This window comes from Anser cygnoides, chromosome 36 (assembly GCF_040182565.1).
Source record: "Anser cygnoides isolate HZ-2024a breed goose chromosome 36, Taihu_goose_T2T_genome, whole genome shotgun sequence".
NCBI classification, from domain to species: domain Eukaryota; kingdom Metazoa; phylum Chordata; class Aves; order Anseriformes; family Anatidae; genus Anser; species Anser cygnoides.
The window spans coordinates 773,702-797,422 of record NC_089908.1 but is presented as its reverse complement, the minus strand read 5'-3'; the positions used below and the strand labels follow the sequence as shown (position 1 = coordinate 797,422).

Genomic DNA, 23,721 nt, shown 5'->3' with positions numbered 1-23,721 from the left:
TCCATTAGCTCCTCCAGCATCAGTGTAAAATGAAGCCTCAACCTTTTATGTTTATTTGAGGAGATAGACTTATGTTGATGATAACCCACTCCACCTCAGACCTTGGGCAAGTAAATTTAGGGCAAATTCAGCTTCAAGACATGGAGGGCACTTACATGCCAGAATCAACAACTTTCACCAGGAGTTACCTTTGAAAATCCCTTCCGCCCCATCTTTCTGCATTCACGTAAAACATAGCTAATGACTTTCCACATTTCCTATTTAACCTGGCAGCCTGAGGGGGTCAGCAGCTCTATCCACATGCTTTTATTAACTGAGGACTTGAGGCCCTGCTGGAATCCAGATGAAACTAAATTTTCTTGGTTAATTAATACTTTGAATCATGGCCTGTTTAGTTATCTATTTGTATGATGGATTTGTCTAAAGTTCTGTGTATGATGTTACCTAGATATTTTGAAGACACTTTGGGGGAAGTGAGGCAGTAGACTGATGCCTTCAAGTCTGGCCTTCTTAATTCTATGTTTTCCAGACTTAAATAAATATTAAAACGTAGGTACCCAAGTATCCACTAGTAATTACTTCTCTACTGGATCAGGAACAAGAATTTTTGTGACTGGCTACAAACTGGCTAAATATACTAATTGTGTGTAAGACTTGCTCATTCCCAGACATTGTATTCCCTCTTGTTGCTTCTTTTGTGTGTCTTGGCCCTTAAGGGAGCATTCAGATGACCTAATTGCAGCCATTTTTGGTGTCTATTCTAAATCATCAATTACTTTAAACCAACAGATGTTCCTCTGAGGGGCAAGGGACATTAAGAGAAGTGTAGACGATAAGATTAGTGATGACACTGAAGTTTTATAGTTTGACCAACACTTAGATGTAATTCAATCACGTCAGCCCTGGCCTTGGTTGATAAGCTACTGAATGTGGAAACTATTCTGTAAGAGGTTTGCATGGTGCTTTGCACACAGCAATTCCATGTAGGGCCAATGATAGCCACATTTCCAGTAGTAGCCATTAGTAAAAACCACCACAGAGTTGTTACACAGAGGAAACCAAATACAGTCTCTAAGAGGGTGAAGCGTTTGCTCTTGCTGAGGTGAGACATGTAAACATGAAACTGTGGCTTCACCCACCCAGCTCCCAGATTTGCTTAAGTGACTATTTTGGTTGATTTCCTGAAGATATATCTTGTTGGAAGCGTAATATGCTACAAGTTGTGAAGGAGTTGAACTCTCCCAACTTCATGGAAATGACAAACCCCCCTTCCAAGCACTAAAGGCTGCCATGAGCCCAGAGGGAGAATTGGATTGTGCAGCTGGATGCGTGTGTGTTTGCGAAGAAGGAAGGAGAGATGAGGAAAGTTTCTCCTATGAAAGAAATGATCCAATTTGAAGCAAGTCCCTCATGGGAAGGGCTGTGACAGAGGCTGCTCTGATCCTGTTAATTTTCACAGTGCAGCTGTCAGCAGGTCTGTAAATAGTACTCCGTGAAGCCAACACTTCCTATCCACACATCAACCATTCAATTAACAGAAGAACAGAAAAAGGAAATAAAGTGCACCACAGACTTCTATCACAGCTTTGATGTTTCCCACCAATTTATGAAAGCGTACACAAATCTAATTACAAGCCCCACTGCTTCCCATTTACATGGAGCTCCTCAAGTTCAGAGCTGTTTATATAAAAATAATTGTTAAAAATACCTCAGCTGATCTACGGCATTATGGCCCCCCACTCACCAGAGCTGCCATGCTGCTCCTCCCAGGGAGTTTCTGCCAACTCAGTACTTTGGTGCCAGCGTACACACTGCTTCCCCGCCGCTCTGCAAGTAAGACGCCTGGGCTGCAACTTCATCATGCCCACAAAGGGCTATTTTCCTTCTTTCCTCCACCTGCTCAATACTCCTTTTGCAGACTCTCACAGTTTTCTCTTCCATCCCTAATTCACCTAAATATTCCTCTGCTGTGTTGACAGGGAGTGAGAATAGCTGCTTGGCCAGCTTCCATAATGGGGCCGTGTCTGAAGTTAACTTCACAGTGCTTTGCAAAGCCTTAACTGCACTGTAGGAACGCACAGCAATAATAATAGCAGTCATAAATATGAGCCAGGGTTGGTTTCTTTGATTGGAGACCTGAGCATCCAAACCCAGGAAGATGGCAAATGGTGCCCCATTTCCTATGAGTCAAAAAGAGGCCCACTGCATATAATGACACTGACACTTGTTTCTTAGGGCAATTTTTGATAATCTCATATTTAAGTCACTCTCACTTTGTCATTCATTAAACTAGAATAATTACATATTTATTTTTTAACCTATTCAGTTCACAGTCTCTTACAGTATCAGAGGGTAGAATGAACATTGTATAGGGCGAGAAGAGAATCCCTTCATTTGACTATTAATCATGGGCTTGGTTGGGAATTTCAGTGCCATGGGTGAACTTCCAAGGAATATGGTGGGTAGAGGGTGAAAGTCAACCTTGTTCATTGTGCTGTGTCATTCGTATTTATAGATTAATAAAAAATAGTAAATATAGTAATTACAGATCCGATCAGTCTGTAGCCTAACAACACTGAGTTAAAAACTGCATGATTTCATAGAACCATACAATATCCCAAGTTGGAAGGGACCCACAAGGATCATCGAGTCCAAGTCCTATCAAATCACCAATTTGATACATGTGGCTACTGAGATCTGAAATTGTTTTTCTTATTTGTGTTGATAGGATCTGCACAGAAAAATGTGGAAATGGAAGTCCCCAGGTTAGCAGAGTTTGGGGTTGCAATACTTTTTTCTTTTTTCTTTTTTTTTTTTTTTTTTAAGTTCAACTAATTTGAATCTTTGTCTGTAAAGCAGACATCTGTTCAGTGCTTGTATTCAAGTCTCACATTTTCGTTTCTTTTCACAAAAAGAAAGATTCCCCATGAAAAGTAATTTTCATGGAAGATTTTCAGCCAGGCATAGATAGACTTGGAATGCTATTTCCTGGATGCAGAAGAAATGCTGCAGCTTGACCAACTTGGTGCAGAGACTTCAATAGCTAAACAAAAGAGTACTTTGTGTAATGAAGGAAACCACCCTATAGCATTCTGGATGTCTTAACAGTTTTAAAACTCATGAATAAAGAGAGATATAGAATGAACATAGTGCTGACAGTTGGGTGTTAGGCAAGTTCAAAATACACTCGATGGATCAGGTATCAGAGGACTCTGACAAGGGGATGCCTGGTTACTGAATCCCAAATTGCTTTACTTGGGCAGCAAACACCCAGAATGGGATTCAGCTCCCCTTGCATTAGACATGAAGTTAGGTGTCCACTCTAAGCTGCTTGCTCTTTGCACAGATGCCTCCAAGGCTGAGTTGGGTAATACTAAGGTAGATGTCTGAGGTATTTAGGAGGACTCACTCTCTGAAGAGAGGCCAAATTAAGAGCATCAGCATCTGATTTGTAGATGGCTAATCTGTGATAAAGTTACCAAAAAACTTTATCTCCAGTAAGATTACTGTGGCAGTGACAAGTGGAGCAGAATGTCAGACGGCAATGGTGTGTCACCAGGGAGCAAAGGCAATTGTAGACTCCAAGACATCTGCAGGAAGCAAGTGGTTTTGCTTTTGTTTTTAAGCAATAAGGGTCCTTTTTCATTCTAAATTGCACTTCAGGTGACTAACCACTATTTTGTATCTGACAGACCATGGAAATCCAACACCTAGAATTAGCTAAAAAACACACTTCTACTTGGGTTTTGGTTTGACAGGTTTTAAAATATATTTCTGTACAGTAGAATACCTCCAGAGGTATCTATTTCTCCCTATTGATTGTAACAGAAACTTAGATGACAAGCACTTAGACAACAAGATCTTAGTTCCTAAACTTTTAGATGTCTTCGGTTAGGTGAGACAAGTCCCACCTCAGTTATTCAGTCTAATGCCATTACGGAGATCTTCCTTATAATTAATGAAAGGGATTTCCATTATAATTTATTAAAGGGACAGACATGCCCAGAAGGTGATTTATCCTATCCTAGCACAGATAGGTAAGGGGAAGAATGCACAAATCTCTAGAAATCTCTCTCGCTCCTCCTCTCTCTCTCTCCCCCTCCCTCCTTTGTGGGAAAACATTTAGAATAGATTATAAATTTTCAGGCTGTTAAAGCTAAATAAAATGGATTACATTCTTAATTCCTCCTTACCTTATCTGCTTCTGTGCAAAATAAAAAAAAAAACAAAAAAACAAAAAACAAAAAAACAAAAAACAAAAAAACATAGGTAACATTAGTTTTACCCCTTTCAGGGATTAATTCACAAGAACAAGAAATTCTGATGTGCCATTCTGAGGTGGGTGAGACAGCCAAAGAGATACAACAGTAGTATAATATTTAACCCTGTGTACTTTATGGGTAGCATAAAGGCTGCTGCAATTTTGGTATGAGTGATGAAGCACAAAGGAGAGTTTATTCTGCGTGGGTGAATGTACAAGGCCATATCTTATATATGTTGCGCAGAATGCCTCTTCAACATTTGGCTGTTGCCCAAATGTGAAGACACGGAGAGAAAGAGAAAACCAAGCTGAAGATGATGCTTAGGTAGGAGCATGATTGACAGGTAGGATGATAATGTTGTCCACAGCAATTGAGAATGGAGGTGGAAGAGAGAAGATTCAGGCTTTGGGAGGAAAAGTTTAAGAGCTCTGCTTTATGCATATTGAGCTTGATCTGACAGCTAGACATCCATCCACTAGGAGATGCTGGAAAGACAGGCCAAGATTTTAGTTTGGACAGGAGTCAGTCCTGCAGTAGAGAAGTTAGATCTGCAAGCTGTCAATATAGAAATAGTAGCTGAATTTGTGTTGGTAGATAAGGCTGCTAGGGACAAGGTTTGGATGAAGAAGTAAAGAGACTCAAGGGAAGAGACCTGTTTATGCCCACAAAGCTGAAGGTAAAGGACATATCATTGTTAAAAAAAAAATACGTGCAAAAGTACATGAAAATGATGATCTCTCACAAAGGAGGACATGAAGGTCAAATAAACTCTATCCTAAAGCTGATAGGCAATTTTAAAAGACCCTAAAAAAGCACTCTTGGCTAGTGCTCTCAAATACAGAAGGAACTTTGGGCCTGCTCAGAAGTAAGGGATTTGGGGAAAGTTATTTCTCAAAGCAATTTCTTTGTGTGAAAATTTGAAAGTTGTAGACATGCTTGGTGGGCCCTGTGGAGAAAAAAGAGACTCGTACAGAGAAGTGGGCTTGTGACGGATGGCAGTCAGGCACCTGTCCAAGGAAAGGTTTATAAAAAAAATTCATAAAAGAAAGTTACCTTTTGAAACTATTAGGCAACATATGTTGTGTGAACAGGAAGTCACAGTAGAGCAATAATCCTGACAGCTGTGGAGAAACAGGAGTCTGCCGCAGGAATGAACAGCTCGAGACCTGACAAGAATGATGATGGATGCCCCGTTGGTAGTACACGAGGACAAGGCAAGAGACATTTAAATTGGCTGAACCACAGGAACAACTTTGAGTTGGCATCGCAGCTGGACAAATGAGGCCAGTCCTAATGGTGAAAGAAATGGGAGGGGGAGCTGAAGGAAGATGGCAGCAACACACCCCTCCTTTCCAAGGACAAGGGCTACATCATCATCTCACCACGAGGTGGCTGCGTTTTTCTGTGAACATCCAAGCCCTGAAAGATGCAGTGCACCCTGAAGCACCATGAAAAGGAGAATTGGAACAGAGATCACTTGCAGAATTTGGCCTATTTCTTTCAAAGTGTCCAAAGCATTTTGAGGCCCTGTGGGAAAAGCAGTGTGTGCTCAATGTCTTGATCAAGTGGCAAGTCACTTCACGGGTCCTCACTAGTCTGCTGAGCCGTGGTAACCACCTGTACGACTGCTCATAGCTCACATGGGAGATACAAGGCACTGCCACGTAATTTGGCTCAAAATGAAGACTAAGCTCATAATTTTCTCCTTGAATTTTCTGTGAACTAACAGTATTTATATGGAGTACTGATGAGGTTCAGCCAATTCATGGGAAGTTGTCAAGCCATGGACATTTCTAGGATGTATCTAGTGAGGGTGAAAGTGCAATGCTTTCTCAGATAACCAGATCTGGTTACTCAAGAACATTTCTAAAGCAAGTATGAGTCAAATAAGTCAACAAGAAAAATGGTCCCATAGAAATCTGACTGATGAAATGGCCAAATTCTTCATTATTTTACACATCCTAAGTTCAGTTGGCTTCAGCAGGATGGAACAAAAATTTGCTCTGAAGTGGTCAAGAGAGAAGTATTTTTTCTTTATATAAAGAGTGCTGAAATAGGAAGGATAAGGATATTTTGGATATAGTAGATCTAGATAAAATCTTCAACTCTCCCTCGGTTTTGTCTGTTTTCTTCCCTGTCTTCGTCTCAATGTCACCCAAGTTTCTAAGCTTTTTGGGTCTGGAACTGACTTTATTACACTCTTCAGTAGTACCACACCCTGTGGAACTGTAATTCCTGGTGTCAGTCTATAGACGCTATCACTTTGGGTCAAAGTTTTAAAGAAAGACATTCAAATACCTCTTCAGCCTTGCTCAGTAAAGATGTCCACAGTATTTTACTGTGCGATGCCAGCATCAAGCCCAGCATGTGGTTCTGTTAGAAGGAATCTCCTGAGAAGAGTCTCACAGTCTTGATTGTAATAATTCAAAAAAATGGAGATGCCACCTTTTAATAACCTCACTGGTAAACATGTACCATTTTCTAATCTGACCTGTCTGAGCTTGAGTTCTAAAAAACACAGTCTTGATGATTCGCTACTACCAGAAACCTCTTCCCCTGTGTACTGGGTCTGGCTGGGATGTTAACTTTCCCTGCAGCAGCCCATACAGTGCTGTGCTCTGCACTTGTAGCTAGAACAGCACTGGTGTCACACCAGTGCTGTGTCTGCTGCTGAGCAGTGCTGGCACAGCATCAGGACTCTCTCTAACCCTCCTAGGGGGTGGGCAAAAAAGTGAGAAAGGAACATCACCAGGGCAGCTGACCTAAACCAACCAAAGGGATATTCCATACCATATGATGTCACACTCAGCAATAAAAGGTGGAAAAAGGAAGAAGAGGGGAGGGGTGGGCTCTCGTTGCGAAAACGTCTGTCCTCCTCCCGAACACCAGCTATGTGCGTTGAGGCCCTGCTCCAAGGACATGGTCAAGCATCGCTCATTTGTGGGAAGTAGAGAGTAATTTCTTTCCTCCGCACTTCCACGTAGCCTTTACTTGTTTTGTTTTTTCCCTTTCCCCCTCCCTTTTCCCCTTTCCTTTTTTTCCTTTAGTTAAATTGTTTGATTAATAATAATCTTTCCTTAATAATTATTTTTTTCCCTTTAATTAAATCATCCTTATCTCAACCCGTGAGTTGTTCTTTCCTTTACTTCTTCCCCTCCTCATCTAAGGAGGGGGGAGTGAGAGAGCGGTTGTGGTGTTCAGCTGCCTAGCACGGTAAAACCACCACACCCTGTGACAAACTTCCCATTTTCAACCCTACACAGACCTAGAGCCAGTCCACTCGGCCCATTTTCAAGTTATTTGGATAAACTTGTGAATTGAGATCAGAGGTTCTTATTGAAAGGGAGATTTTGAATACTGAGATTCCCTGTATCCTTTACAAGTCTTCAGCATGCTTCTTAGCCTTTCCTTATTTACACTGTGAATAATTAGTAATAATAATATGCTATTATAATAAACCAAAACATATTGGACCAGATTGCCTTTCTGTGCTGATAATGGAATGTCTTACATTCCTCCAAGTCTGCATGGTGGTGTACAAGTATCATTTTGCATAGAAAACACATTTCCATTTTAATTTCCACTTCCCTGAACTATCAGCTTGGAAACATTGTATTACTAGACATAAGTCCAAGCATTACCTCAAACATTTCCTGGAAGATTCAGTAGCGTTTGACTGTCTTTCAAAAGCTGGATGTAAGGGACCACATTTATGCCCAGGCAGGCACTTCAGCAGCAGAAAGGCAGTGAGAGCGCACATCATGGTGTGATGCATCTCTAGCTTCTAGCGCTATCATGTGAGCATGCTGTTTTCTGCTCAGTTTTGGCAAAAATTTCCTTCATGTAGAAGCAGGGACTCTTTGGAGAGGGAAAACAAAAGCCCTTAGACACAAGTTTGTGCTTGATTCATCCCTCTGAAACTTAAGTCCTTAAACTCATGGTGAATTTGACCCAATGTTTTTGGCATCTGTGAACCATGTCTTTTTTTCAGTGCATCAAAACTGCTGATGATGGAACACAGCACCCCTTGGAGTTCTGTGCATGTGTAATGAACTGACAGTGTCATCCCGGCCTTTCTTCTGATGAGTTAAACACACCCAAGGTCCCACATGCTTAAGCCATCCTTCCCAGAAGACGAGTAGCAAAGCATAGATAAATCATCCCTCCTCCTCCATCAGGCCACAGGGCAGCAAAGTCTGGACCAATCCTCACGTGCCATGTTACAGAGCTACTCACCGGCATTGTCTGGCTGCCATGCAAGGCATTGATAGCTGCTTGGGCCTCCGTGTGTGAAGAGTATTTCACAAATGCACACCCTAGAAAAGGAAAAAGAACATTAGAAAGGTTGCAGAGGTACCAATGACAGTCCATCTAGCTAAGTGCCCTGTCTTCAGAACTAGCAATAAAGAAGCTAGTGGAGAAAGTATAGCAAACCAGTTATTCCTTCTCAAAGCCCAGCCATTAAACACAGCTGCATCACAAAACCCTATACTGCCTGCAGCAGGCACTGGCGGACCCAAATTTAGTGAGTACTTTTTGAATCTACTTATCTTTTGACCTCCATAGCTTCTCATGAATATATATTTTATAATTTATTGTGTGAAAACGATCTTCCTTCTATTTGTATTAGACATAATGCTGAATGCTCCTCCCTCTGGTGTTATGGGAAACAGTGAGGAGCTGTGTGAAAGTCAACAGAAAGCTGCACATGCTTGTTACAAGCAACCACAGGCCAGCTATAGAGAGGCATTCTGCTTGCTCCAAACACACAAGGTCTCTGTCTTGTATCACTGCCTGGTAGAGCTCCATTACACAGACTGCTCAGTGCTTGTCCAGGCTCCAAACAGCTTTGGTCTGACAAAGCATGAAATACCTTCTAATAAAAAAAGTAGGGATGGGAGAGATCTACATGTGATGACTGTCATCTTGCTACCACTGAAATCTGAATCAGTCTTTTACAGCAAATATTGTATCACAATTTGCAGAGCCAGTGCCTCTATGGGTGCTTTCCTGCAGACATCAGAGAAATGCAGGCAGTGCTTCTCTGGCCTGCACTGCCACGTGAGGAATTTCACACTGCCTGAACTCTTACTTAAGGTTTTAGGTCACAGAGGTGCATTTATGAATATGTGCTAGAGTGCAGAAATGATCAACACTTCAAAGGGTCACATGCACCACTAGAGTGGGGGAAAGTATTGCTAATGTTCTTAGCTACAAGCAAACTGACTCAGAGAAGAAGAGTAATTTCCATATGCTAAGGCGGTTTTTAGAACAAATTGGAAGAGATCTGAGAAGTTCTGGCTTCTATCCCCTTTTATTACTATTAAAGACTTTTAAGCTTTTAATCAATTTGCAAAGCCCCAGTTGTTTCCCTGAAGGGGCGCAGATCACTGCACAAGGGATGCCAGCCCTAACAATGGGACAGCTGTCCTTTATTCCCTTTGTAGCATCTTTAGAAGGTCAGCACACCCTCACAGATCCATACAGTGCATGGTGGAAACTGCAGTGCTAAAACACTTGTAAACTAGAAGAATGAGAAACAAAAGTCTCTATAATCATCACTACAGGCTGGCAGAAGTAGAATCAAAGGAAACAATAGTAGCCCCTTCTAAAAAGAACACACACATATAAAAGTAGCTTGTAGTTAGGAGCCCCTCACTTTGCATTCCTCCTTACCATTGTGCTCAGACTGTATTTCAGGAAAAGCATAGCAGTTATTGCTAATAGTTGGATATAATTTATAAGGAGCTGAGAGGAGACAATCATGAGAAAATGAGATAGATAAACTTCAGCTGGAAACAATAGGGATCAATTATGACATAATCACAGTCCAGCATTCCCGGGCTCCTGAGATACTGCACCTTCCTCTTCATTAATCAGAGATAATCCAGAATTAGGGTGTTTAATTATTTGCAGAGATTCTTTTCTACTTTCTGCCTCTAAAAAGAAGATGCTGATTAGCAAATATACAAAAACTTTCCAGCTTCAGTCACCCATTGTATTTAGAGCAGGATTTTTGGCTTCCGTGTTGCTGTCATGTTGAGGTCTTCACTCTCTTCAGGTGAAATTCACCCCTGTGCTGAGGAACCTGATGGATGAACAGAGCTGGATAAAGATGGGAATAAAGGGAACAGGAGGAATTTATCTTGTTTAATACCTGAGATGCTAATGAGATCCCTCCATTGCTTCTGATAGGTTTTCAAGTAGAAAAGCAGGTGAAAACTCAGCTTTCACCTGTGTATGGTGGCAAGGCAGTAGCGGAGAGCCTAATGTTTTGATCCCTTTATTTGTGTGTTCAGTGGGATGGCTTCTGAACTCAACACCAAATGTGTACATAATCTTCTTTCTGCCCCTTGTCACCAGAATTGAGGTGATCTCCAGGATCTCATGAGCTGAGGACATGAATCATACCACTCTTCAAAACAACGGTGTCCTCGTGACAAGAGCAGCTCTGGAGTTTGAAGGGATTTTGACACAGAGAGAGATATATAACCTGTGCCGAACAGAGAGATACATGTGCTCGTATGTTTTTTTTTCTTTCCTTATTTCAGGATTACAGAGCTGGAAGGGCTGCTCTGACTGTCTTGTCAGCTCTCCTGCAGGAACGGAGGAGACTGCAGAGTCAGAGCCTAAGGTTATGACTGCAGAGGGTGATAGACTCCTCTTGAGGGACTTCTGGTGTTGTGGGAAATCTTTACTTTCTGAGTTACTGAAGTAGACAACTGCGGAATTAAAAACAAACAAAACAAAACCAAGAGGCTGTCCAGGCAGCTGCAATCCTGTGGGTCCTACTGGATTACTAAACTGGATCCCATTTCATGGTGGCTTCCTCACCTGAGTACTCCTGCGCTCCTGGATGCACACAGGTGAGCTTTACCCAGAGAGATACAGGCAGGCTCATTCCTCTCCCATCTCTCTCAGGACAGACAGACTCTGCACTTCCCTTAAGGCAGAAAAATGTCCTGGTCCCAGCTCTCCTGCCACCTGGTTGCATGCTCCAGTAACTGTTATGCTTGACCCTGGGTGACTTGTGCAGGAGATGGAGCTTGCATGGAGGACATGGCTCCGGACAGCCTCCCATGGCTTCAGGAAAGGCTCAGATGCCTTTCTGGCTATGACTGGCCTGTGGTGTTATTCACTGGGAAGCTGGGACCTACCTCCTCCAAACATTGCTTTCATTGAGGTGTCTTCAAAGCTCGCTCATCACAGGGATGCCTGGTGAGGCTTCATGTAATGGCTTTGCTAGGACTGAAGTCTATGCACTTAGTTAATCTGCCTAAAACTCAATTTAGGTGGAATTTATGCCTTATGGGTTTTACCCAAAATAAGTATCTCACAAGCAGTATTTGTCACATTGGTTTCTAGCAGATGGAAAACATTACAGACTGGGAATAAGTCTGTGGGAGTTGTGGCTCACCTGATTGTCTCCTAAGATAAGGGCACTACCCTTAAGTTTGGATTGAATGCTCTGTGTGTGTGTGTGTGTGTGTATGTATCTGTGTGTGTGGAAATTGGAAGCTTCACATTCTCAGTAAATAGCACCTGCAAATGGAAGCTGGTGATATTAACTCTGTCAAGGCTCAGTATGGATCCTGAACATCTCAGTGAAATGCAAGCCTAAGACTGCAGCCTGCTAGCACTAATAATTAAACTGGTTAGCAATATGGAGCTGCCACTCAGATTCAGACTTATAATGAAATTGTTTAAGAAAAAAAAAAGAGAGAGAGCAAGAATGAATACAAGTTTGGGGGTTGGATCTCCTTTGGAATCTGTTTCTTACAGATCTCAGACATTATTGCCTTTATTATTACTCTGTTTAGCTCCTTTGTCATAGATTTTGTTCTGTACAATTCCAAGTGGAGGCAGACAGACTTTTTTTGCTTTTCCCCAATTTACTGATTTGTTCAGTGAAGGGAGTGCCGAACTGCCTGCCATTTATGATGGTTGAAACTCTTCTTGGTGAATCAAACCTTTGGGTGTCATGAAACTAAAGTAGCCATAAAATCAAAAGAAGTTGCCCACAGTTTATTTTCAGCTATTTGTATCAGGAAGGCTGGGCTTTCCTGACATACATCAAAATACTGCCCTATAATGCCAGAGTGAAGTCTTTCTTGGCTAACAGTGATTTTACAAAATAGCAGTATCTTTCTTCAGTGTATAACTTTGATTTGGATTTTTCACCTCCCTGTTGCAAAAATATGCTGGTTGATGTTGTCACATGTCAAAATATCCAGTGAGATATGAACTGCATCTGCAAGACCGGTCTCTTCCCTGGTACTGCACATTCCAGCGCAGTTTATGATGTATTATATGCAGATCAATATTTAATGGACACATTATACTATCAAGAGAAGAAGGCTTCCTATTCAAATTGAAGTTACTTTGTCTAGAAAGTGACAGGGGAAAAAAAATGACCCTTATGTTTAACAGAGAAGCTTGGACTCTAGAAAAGGTTTCCTTGTGCTATCCAGGTAATGAGGGATGCCAAAAAGTGGCAGAAGGAGGTAAGACACCTAGTTTTGCAATTAAGCATTGAGATGTTTCAAGCAGCAAATAACTACTGAGTGTAATATTTACATCCGATCCTGTATGCTTGAAATAGTGGTTACTGGTCGGTGTGTAAGTATGCAAGAACCAACTAAAGAAGAGGAGGACCTGGGGCTGGTGGGTGAGAAATAAGTAGAGACAATGGCGGAGCTGGTGAGTAAGGATGTAAAACAGAAAATACAGCTTTGTTTAAGGAAAGAATGAGCCTGTTCAATGGGGGAAGAAACTCCCAACTTTCCTAAGGCTGGTGGGGAGAGCAGATCTTGAGCAAATTTGAAGGTTTTGCATTCAGAGCGGAGGCTGTCCTGTAAAGAAACAGCAATAGGCAGCTGTTTGAATGTGGTCAGACACAGCTTGTTGTGGAGGGGGATGTATTTAGGTGGAATCAACTCTTTGTTCTCATGCACAAGCAGACAGCAATCAGCAAAGAAATGGCCTCTCTTGGCAAACGTGACCCTTCCTAATGTAAGAGATGCTGACCTGGCAGACACCTAGTGACTTTGTTGTGACAGGAAATTATATATACACCAAGACTGGGTCTAGCTCGAAGCTAAAGCCATGGTGTGCCATAAGCCATTGTCTTACCTTTGCTGTTGCCATCAGGTCCCCGAAGGATTGTGCACTCCTCGATGTTGCCAAATGCCTCGAATAGCCTGTGCACATCATCTTCTGACTGCTGCTTATTGAGCATGCCCACAAAGAGTTTTCTGTCTTCTGGAACAAAATAAGGAGATGCTTACCATATTTCGGGAGGGATGTGAAAGCCAGGATAGCTCAGTATCACATGCAGAAGAAACAGTGATTTCATTGAGGTGACATATTTCAGAAGCTGATAGTCATTTCAGGTGCCTTGCTCAAAACACCTTAATAACATCTGAATTTCAGTGAGTACTTGAAAATAATTTGACAATTTCAAAGAAGAAGAAAAAAAAACACTCCCAAACCCCAGAAATATCTAAAATGTTTTAACTGCTTCTCAAAATCTAGGCACCAAAGTCTTCCAAATCAGCTTTTTCTGATCAATTCTTGCAGTCAGCTTGCAGTAACTGAAATGACAACATTGCTCAGACTGCCATCTAAGTGAAATGTGGATAAAGATAGCATACATAAATAAAGTCCAACTGAAAAACAACATAAATTAGTAGCCCTCGCAATACTAAATAAGTCACAGGGAAAAAAAATGTTTAACATAAGCTGTTTTGAATCAGGATATAACTGAAGCCACAGCCAGTAAATTGAGATTTGTTGTTCATACCCACTCACAGACACGTACCTACAAGTTTGGATGCATTTATATATATATATATATATATATAAAGTTAATTTGAAATAAACCCAAAGTTTTGGAAACATATATTGTCTCTTGAAACATAAAGTTAACTTATACGAATGCTAATATCTGAGTTTGCTCAAGAAGGTGCTGTTTCATGTCAAAGCAGGATGGGGTCTGCTGACAGATAATTGTATTTTGAATGAAGAAGACTATTTATACTTGGACTTATACCAAGTATGGAGCGCTTCAGTCCAGAACAAAACACCTTGAGAAAATGTTTGTGAAAACAGACCAAACCAAGGGGTACTGAGTTGGTAGAAAGATCTCAGGGGACTCAGAGGGATGCCTATAAATCAGGTTTATATTTAGAGACTATTACCATTACACCATGAAAGAAAAAAAAAAAAGAGAAATTTACATAGTTTACATCTTGTATGTAAACAGGCCATTTGCACACGATTCATTAATGTCTTATTTATCATTCATTAAACACTATGTAAATGAGTGAATCATGATTTTTTTAGAGCAGTTTACAGAGCAAATGTAACCAATCTGAATAAATAAATGTAAATAAATAAACACTTTGAATTTTTATTTATTTATTTTTAATGCACATATTAATCTAAAGATGAACAAAACATTGCTTTGCAACAAATATTTTTTGGCTGACTAATTGGGTGATTTATGTCACTTTTGTTCACTGAGAAATCATTGGTGTAGACAATCTGTTCTGCTTCAACCAGTGTTTGATCAAAATTCCCCTCTCCAAGATGCACCTGCAAATTGGCAAATTACTCTATAGCCTTGGATGAGGATAATTTTTCATGCAGTTGATATCTACTGAGGATATTAGGAGCTTTCAGTCCTGCAGTGGAGTTATACACATGAACCAAGAGTGCACTGCCCACAGAAAACAAGGAGTTATGTTGGTTTCAGTTAGGCTGCTGAAATGGTAGGAAAAATAGTTTGAGGAGGGTACATGTGCTTTTCTGATAGAAGAGAAAAAACAGGAATAACCTTCTGATAGACATGTTAAAAGCAAGAAATATGCCCACTTTATGTTGGCATTGATTAGGCAAAGGGACTCTTTGAGGTCTTTGTTGGCAACACAAAGTTGAGGCTTTAATGATGCACAAAGCCCTAACTAGTCCTGTGTATGTTGTCCCCACCTCAAGAGAAGCTGCCTTGGACATTGCGAAGGTTCATTTTCAGGGTGGTTTTTGTTCCTGCTCTCATCCAGGAGGTAAAATGGCATTGGCAATTAGGCTCACTGATTGGATTGCGAACCCCAAGGAACTGCATCAGGGGAACCTGTATAATCACAGGATATTTTTCCTCAAAACGTACTTGTCAGTGCTTTGCCCAGTATTTTTAGAAAGGATTTGAGTAATTTCAATCCAGTAATGGCAAAGAATGAACTAAATAGTCAAAATGCTCCCTACAAATCATATCCCTGTGGGCCTGAGGGACCTCCTTGGCTTTCTTTCACCTGTGGTGGACCAGTGACATCTCTCAGTCAAGTAACCAAATGATGGGGAGCCAGGTGGGAATTCAGCTTTAGAAACATCTCTTCTGCATGACCTAACTCCCGTTTTCATGGAACACTTTGTAGGTCCCAGCAGAAATCACTTCACTTGATGGCTAAACTGATGTGCAAAAGAGACTCACAGAGGTGAGGTATAAAGCATCAACTGAAGCTGAATTTGTGCTGCGGAGTGTCTTTCAGGCTAGGTGTGAGAAACACTCCGTAGCCAATAACTTAGGCTCAGGCGAGGATCTCAGTGAAGTAGTAATTTATTCGCGATTGCAATGGCGGGCGTCCCACAAGCAGGAGCGCACCTACTGGTTCCAAAACACAGTTTATATACTTTTTGATGACAGGACCCTCCCCTGTTTCCCCACTGAGTGGGTAATCCAGGTTCACAATCTATCTGATGCTTCACAGGCAATGCATGGCCTTCAGTTGCCAGTCTGTTAAATTTCAAATTTCTTTAGACTTTTTTACTGTTTGAAGTGGTAATGTTTCTTCACTTATCTGACTTGACTTGACACCGTGATTTTCACCTAATTGTTCTAAGGAGTCTGGTTGTCTGCATTTTACAAGGTCGCCTGCTAAGTTTTCTTATCACTGCAAGCATATCTCAATACCCCATTCCTTACCTTTAAACAATGTAACTCTGCAAAAACAACATTTTTATTCCCACAATTCCCCCCTTTTCTTTTTTTTTTATAAATTGTTGATTTTTGCAAAACTTTTCTCTAAGGTGTAATTTGGTAGATATCTTCCTCTTCTTCACCTTCTTTGCTTTCCATCTCCTCTAATATCATCACCTTATCTGAGTAAGGTGGTGGCTTCGTGGTCATTTCTTTCAATACTGCAGTTTCAGTTAACCACTGTACTAGTCCTCTTACACAGGGGATAATGCAACAACCAACGGCTATCAAAACTCCTGCTACTACAGTCAAGGATGTAAATATGCCTAATTTCTCTGCCAATTCACTGGCAAGGGTGGTAAACCCTTGCAATGCTCTAGTTACTGTGCCATCCGGAGCAGTATTGTTGGGTATAAAAGTGCAACAATGGTTGCTCAGTATCATACACACACACCTCCTTTCTCCGCAAGCATCATATCTAATGCTATTCTGTTTTCCCAAGCCATTTTGCTGGTGGCATCTAGTTGTTCAGCAATTCCTCTTATCGCATCCCTTGTATAATTTATGAATCTCTGCTGATTATAATAAATATAAGTAATCCAATCCACATTCTTATTGATTGTTACCCACCAGAACAGTGACTCAAATCCTGCAGTAATTTGATTCCTGGCTTCCTGTTCATGGGGAACTCCTCTAGGCACCCCAATAGAATCTATGTACACTCTATCATCAAATGATACTCCTAAGCTTCTTTTACTTCTTCTGGGTATTTGTGATGTTTCTCTTTCAAATGCCAGGGTGAAGGGTATAGCTAATTGAACAAGTGCACAAGTGCCTCCCCAGTTAGATGGTAGGGTGGACCGTAAGATCTTCCCTCCACAGTACCACCAGAGATCTGCCCTGGGGATCTCAAGTCTTGAGCAGTTTCCCATCAAGTCCTCGGTAGCATTCAAGGTCCTCGCGCACAAGGCAAATTCTCCCAGATGCTGGGTAGCACTCACACCCTGCCGTGAGAGGCAAGCTGTATGGTTACCTATAGCTGTAGAGAATGCAGGGGGAACCCTGATATTGCTATCACGCAAGGAAGGGAACAGCAAAGAGAGAGACTTACAGGCCTCATTTCCCCAGGCAGTCTTCTCTTGGTACAATGCAATCATGCATCGCATCCCCTGGGAATCCTCGGTCCACCCCAATGGGCAGGGCACTATCTGGGCAATCGGTCATCCCGAGGCACAAGCATAGCAATTGCTATGGTTGAGACTCTGGACAGTATATTTGACCCATTCTATCCAGGCATTCACATCCCCATACCCTGTTTCAATCTCAAATGTTTGAACTGCCGCATTTCAAAGAGGGCCTCCTGTTTTCTCCTCCAGTTTCTTCCTATCTCTGGTGGCAACAGAGGATCGTTTCCATACAGCTATTCTCAATCTGGCTGTTGGGTCTCTCCCAGTTATTTGTTCTCTCTGCTCAATTGTCATTGGGCATTTAAATCTCCACAAGCTAACACCTCAGAAGCATCAACCGTGACAGATTGTGGTACATAACCCTCTGTCACATTCACCCATATTTTTACGGGATATCCCATCTTACTATTATCTGGTCATGCCTTTTCCAAGTTGCCAATTGACCAAGGCTTTCTCTGAGGCCTACAATCACTAAAAACAAAATTAATAATTGATTTTTCCCTGTCATTATTTTTAAACCTTAGGTTTCCAAATAATTATCAATACAAAGAATAAGATGTACACTACTACTAGAACAAAAACCCCTTGGGAGCACTTCAATTCGCTATAGGTCTGTCCTTTCTCTCAATCACAAGTCACACTCATTAGTTACCTGTGAAAATAAAAGGTTAGTTTACAATTGCAAGCTCTTATCCTGCTCAGAGTCCACTATGAGATTTTTCTCTTCGATTTCAGCTTCCAACAAGTCTTCTGTAGGAACAGCTTCCCAGGTGCTAGGGTCGACGGATGCCTTCACTCGAGTATAGTGAGTCCAACCTTTTTCCGCAGTTCCTATGGCTGTTTCAGTGGTTAGTAGTACTTGGAAGTGTCCTTCCCATTCTGGCCGGAGTTGATCCTTTCCAGGTCTGAATCAGGACCCAATTTCCCACGGGTCCTGAGAGATGACAAAGAAGAGGACAACCCCAGAATACAGTTCTTAAGAAAACTCTCTTGTTTCGAATTGTGGTATCTTATCCCTTCTGCCCAGATAGGGTAATCCGAACAGCATCTCATATGGTGAAATTCCTATATCGTTTCTTGGTGCTGTTTGAACCTGCAGGAGTGCTAAAGGTAAGCATTTTACCCAAGGAAGTTGGGTTTCTAACACTAATTTAGTTAATTGCTTCTTTAATGTCTGGTTCATTCGCTTTACCTTCCCAGAAGAGGAGGGGTGCCAGGGGGTGTAAAAATCGCACTCAATCTCTAAGGCCTGCATTAACCCTTGCAGTACTTGTGAAGTGAAATGACTTCCTTGATCTGAATCAATGTTTTCAGCTATCCCATATCTAGGGACTATTTGCTCCAGTGATACCTTAGCCACCGTGTTCGCAGTGGCAGATACCGAGGGGACAGCTTACACCCATCCAGTCACATGGTCAACTAGGACAAACAAGTACTTAAGTCTCCCTGCTTTAGGTAACTCAGTAAAGTCTACCTGTACACTTCGGAAAGGTCGAATCCCTGGCTCCCGTCTCCGTCTAGGTGAGTTACGGATGACCTTTTTATTTACCTTTTGACATATGGTACATCCTCTGCATATTTGCTTCACTGAAGTGTATATTCCTACACAGACATACTTTTTTTAGCACAACATCACACATTGCTTGCACATCCCAATGACTGTCTTGATGTAAAACATCATATTTGCCTCATTGGTGCTTTATTCAGCATTTCTCTCCCATCAGGGAGTGTAATGGGTAAAGCCTTGTTTGTTCATTAAATGTTGCTGATAGGGGGGTTTCAACGGTTGACTGCTTATACCCCCAATAGCCTGTTGAAGGAAAAAAACAAGTATGGGAACTTCCTGTTAAGTTAACAATTGCAATAGAAACCAGCTCCAAATAAGGGCAAAATGGCATTCCTCGTTGCATGGGAACACAGATACCGCAGCAAAGTCACGACCCTAACGCAGAGGAAGACGACGATCTTCATCCCCACGACCACCAGAGGACTGGTGAAGACCCCCTAGCAACAGGCCGCACAGTCGTAGAAGACACCAGGAGGTGCTACTAAACCCGGAACTACTAGGCTATAAATCAAGACTCTGGCAGGCTTAGGTGTGCACCGTTGGCGGAGCAGGAGACTCCCCGGCCGCCCAGCGCTGTTTTACTTATCGCTGCTTGCTGAATTGCTCAAATAAATAGAAATTCGATCTACCTTACCCACGATGTGTTGGGAATGATTTCTACCAAAACTAATTTATAACAAATTGGTGCCGTGACTCGGATAGTGGTAGCTTGGCTGGATCCCTCCCAGGGGAGGCGCGCCCCGCTGATTCTGCGGTCCCTGTCTGGAGGTCTCCAAGCCAACGCACCCCTACCGACGAACCTAAAGTTCCAGCGATAAGTAAATAAACAACCGGTAACCCCTTAATCTTTGTGCACGAAGCTCCGAACGAAGACTCAGGAGTGAGTAAGTATAGGCCAGTTATCCGTTCGGTTGGGGTTGGGAATCCCAGAGTGTGCCTGTGTGAGACGTCTAATCGAGGATGAAGCGAGTGCGGACTCCCTGGGAGTGCGGTTCCCACCTTCCGCGAGGGACTGGGCCACGAACGGGAGGTGAAGACCGTGTGTGTGTGAAGGCACTCTGGAAGATGGGACAGAAGAGGAGCAAGTCTTCTGGTCCCATGGGTGGGTCGGAACCCAAGGCTAGGTTGCCCCCCGATACCACCGGAGAGCCCGTTAGGGTTAATGATTAAACATTGGAAAGATTACCCCACTAGGCGGGGTAAGGATAAAGTTAAGATGATACATTATTGTATGGAAGTCTGGGGTGCGAAGCAAATTAGGGGCTCACCCGTTATACTGGCCCGTTGTCCTGGTTCCAGTTAGGACAGAGTTCATTTTTCCTCATAGTAGCTGGTAGGGTGCTATGTTTTGGATTAGGATGAGAAGAACGCTGATAACATGCCGATGTTTTAATTGTTGCAGAGCAGTGTTTACACCAGGCCAAGGACTTTTCGGCTTCTCGCTCTGTCCTGCCAGCGAGCAGGCTGGGGGTGCAGCAGGAGCTGGGAGGGGACAGACCCAGGACAGCTGACCCAAACTGGCCAAAGGGGTATTCCATACCATCTGACGTCATGCTAAACAATATATAGGGGTGGCTGGCCGGGGTGGGGGGCCGGCTGCTCGGGGATAGGCTGGGCATCGGTCAGCGGGTGGTGAGCAATTGCATTGTGCATCACTTGTTTCTTACACATTATTATTATTAATACTATTATCATTATCACTATTATTATTATTGTTATTAGTATATTCCTGTCTTAATAAACTGTCTTTATCTCAACTCACAAGCTTCACTTTCCCGTTTCTCTCCCCCATCCCAGAGAGGGAGGGGGGAGGGTGAGCGAACGGCTGTGTGGTGTTTAGCTGCCAGCTGGGTTAAACCACAACACCTGTGTTTGGGTCCTTTGAGGAATGGATCTGTCAGGCTCTAAACCTTTATGTGAATTCAAAGGAGCCTTTCAGCCTAAGAGGAGAGTGAGTATGCACACTTATGGATAGGATCTGAGACCCGAGCCAACTTATACCCATTAAGAGAAAAAGGTGGGGGGGGGGGGCGGGAAAGAGTGAATGGAATGAGGAAGAAGTCCCACTTTCACCCCCCCCCTTATATACACCCTCCTCCCTCACCTCCAGCCCCCCCCCCCCCCACGGCTCCGGGCTACCATAGTGACTCTGATTCGGCCACGGACACCCCTCGGGGAACTAGACGGGTAACTCGGAGCCAAACTAGAAATCGAGAGGGTGAGGGTAGACTATATCTCCTAAGAGAGGTTGCAATGGGAGGGCCCCAACCCGGTATGGGATACGTCTCCATCCCCCTAAATACGGGAGACGTCAGAGAATTCAAGAAGGAAATGGGAAACCTCTTAGAAGATTCTCTTGGAGTCTCTGAGCGAGTAGACCAATTTTTGGGGTCTAATGTTTACACCTGGGAAGAACTCCAGGCCATTTTAGGTATATTATTCACTGCGGAAGAAAGGAATATGATCCGGAGGGCTGGAATGCGAATCTGGGACCAGTAACACCAGCAGGGTCCTGTAGGAGATCTTAAATGGCCCCTACAGAGGCCTAACTGGAATAACCAAAATGAACAAGATAGGAGTCATATGCAGGATTTAAGGACTATTATTGTACAAGGTATAAGGGAGTCAGTCCCTAGAGGACAAAATATAAATAAGGCCTTTAGTGAACATCAAAAGAAGGATGAAACTCCCACAGAATGGCTGGAGAGATTAAGGAAGAACCTCCAGCTTTATTCAGGACTGGACCCCGGTACACCAGCGGGACAGGCCTTGTTAAAAATGCAATTTGTGGCAAAATCATGGGGGGATATCAGGCGGAAATTAGAAAAATTAGAGGATTGGCAGGATAGAGGGATGGATGAACTGCTGAGAGAAGCTCAGAAGGTATATGTGCGAAGAGAAGAAGAGATTCATAAAAGGCAGGCCAGGATTCTAGTGGCAGCGGTCCGGGAAGGACAAAAAGGGCTCCCCCCCCTCGCCCAAAGGGTGTTCTGCTACCACGAAAAAGACCTCTGAGGAGCCAGAGTGATCAGAGGGATCTAAGACAGATAGAATGTTTTTATTGCCAAAAGAAGGGACACATGAAAAAGGACTGCAGAAAACGCTTACAAGATGAGCGAATGTTTAAAGAAGATTAGGGGAGTCAGGGGCTCCATCGACTGGGGACTTCTGGTATAACGGAGTCCTTGATAAACTTGAAGTTAGGTCCCCAGCATCAAGAAGTGGAGTTCCTTGTGGACTCTTTGGCAGAAAGATCGACTGTCCAAATGGTACCCCGGGGATGTCAACCTTCCTCGGAGAAATTACAGGTGATAGGAGCAAAAGGAGAGCCCTTTAGGGTCTCAGTAATAAAAGGGGTGGAAATAGAGACCCCAGCCCAAAGTTGCACAGGATCCTTTTTATTAGTACCAGAAGCTGAATATAACCTGTTGGGAAGAGACTTAATGGTTAAGCTAAAAATTAATTTGGAGGTGGAAAATAAAGGAATTGAGGTTAAATTATATGCCCTCACTGTAGAGGACGAGGCAAAAATAAACCCTGAGGTGTGGTATTCTCTCGAATCAGTAGGCCATTTAGATATTAGTCCCTTTGAAGTCACTATCAGGAATCCCGAGACTCCTATCAGGGTAAAACAATACCCAATGTCTCAAGAAAGCAGGGAGGGGCTGCAACCAGTAATCGAGAGGTTACTACAACAGGGATTACTGGAACCTTGCATGTCACCTCATAACACTCCTATATTACCTATCAAGAAACCTGATGGCTCTTATCGGCTAGTCCAAGACTTGAGGGAGGTCAACAAAAGAACAATAACCAGATTTCCTGTAGTAGCTAACCCACATACTTTGCTAAGCCAGCTGTCCCCAGCGCAGAAATGGTATAGTGTCATAGACCTAAAAGATGTGTTTTGGGCATGTCCTTTAAAAAGGGAATGCAGGGATTATTTCGCCTTCGAGTGGGAAGATCCTGCAACCCATCGGAAACAACAATTAAGATGGACCGTGCTTCCCCAAGGATTCACGGAATCACCAAATCTATTCGGTCAGGCATTAGAACAAGTATTAGAGAACTATGAACCAAATCCTGAAGTAACCTTAGTCCAATATGTGGATGATTTGCTATTAGCAGGAGAGAGTCAGGAGGCAGTCAGAACAGAAAGTATCGAGCTACTAAACTTCTTGAGCTTAAAGGGACTAGAAGTATCAAAGTCAAAATTACAGTTCACGGAGGAAGAGGTGAAATATTTAGGACATTGGCTAAGTAAGGGTACTAAGAAACTAGACCCCGAACGAGTATATGGGATTTTGTCACTACAAGCGCCAAAAAGCAAAAGACAAGTTAGGCAGCTGCTGGGATAGCTGGGACAGCTGTTAGGCATCCTGTTAGGATATTGTCGGCAATGGATTAAAAATTATAGTAGCAAAGTGAAGTTTTTGTATCAGAAACTGGTTGGGGAAGTAGTAATGAAATGGAGCCAAAGCGATGAGCAAAGCCAGATAGACTTAAAAATGGATTTAGTGAACACTCCTGTGTTAAATTTACCCAATGTGAAGAGACCCTTTTATCTATTTATCAACATAAATGAGGGGACAGCGTTCAGGGTCTTAACTCAAGACTGGGCAGGGAAAAAGAAACCTGTGGGAGATCTTTCTAAACTTTTGGACCCCGTGAGTAGGGGATGGCCCACCTGTCTCCAGGCAGTGGTCGCGGCTGCGCTCTTGGTGGAAGAAA

At 42.6% G+C, this 23,721-nt stretch overlaps 1 protein-coding gene across 11 annotated transcripts in view; it reads right to left on the bottom strand.

Annotated features, from left to right (window-relative positions):
• CELF4 (CUGBP Elav-like family member 4) overlaps positions 1–23,721 on the bottom strand; it is an 888,080-nt gene that overhangs the window by 153,280 nt on the left and 711,079 nt on the right. For 7 of the 11 annotated variants that reach the window (XM_066986951.1, XM_066986950.1, XM_066986953.1 and 4 more), the window contains exons 4-5: positions 13,395–13,523; positions 8,499–8,578 (exon numbers count right to left, since the gene is read on the bottom strand). In XM_066986951.1, the coding sequence (XP_066843052.1) occupies positions 8,499–8,578; positions 13,395–13,523 (209 nt within the window). The remainder of the gene's footprint in view (positions 1–8,498; positions 8,579–13,394; positions 13,524–23,721) is intronic. The other 4 variants (XM_066986952.1, XM_066986954.1, XM_066986946.1 and 1 more) reach the window with 1 other exon arrangement.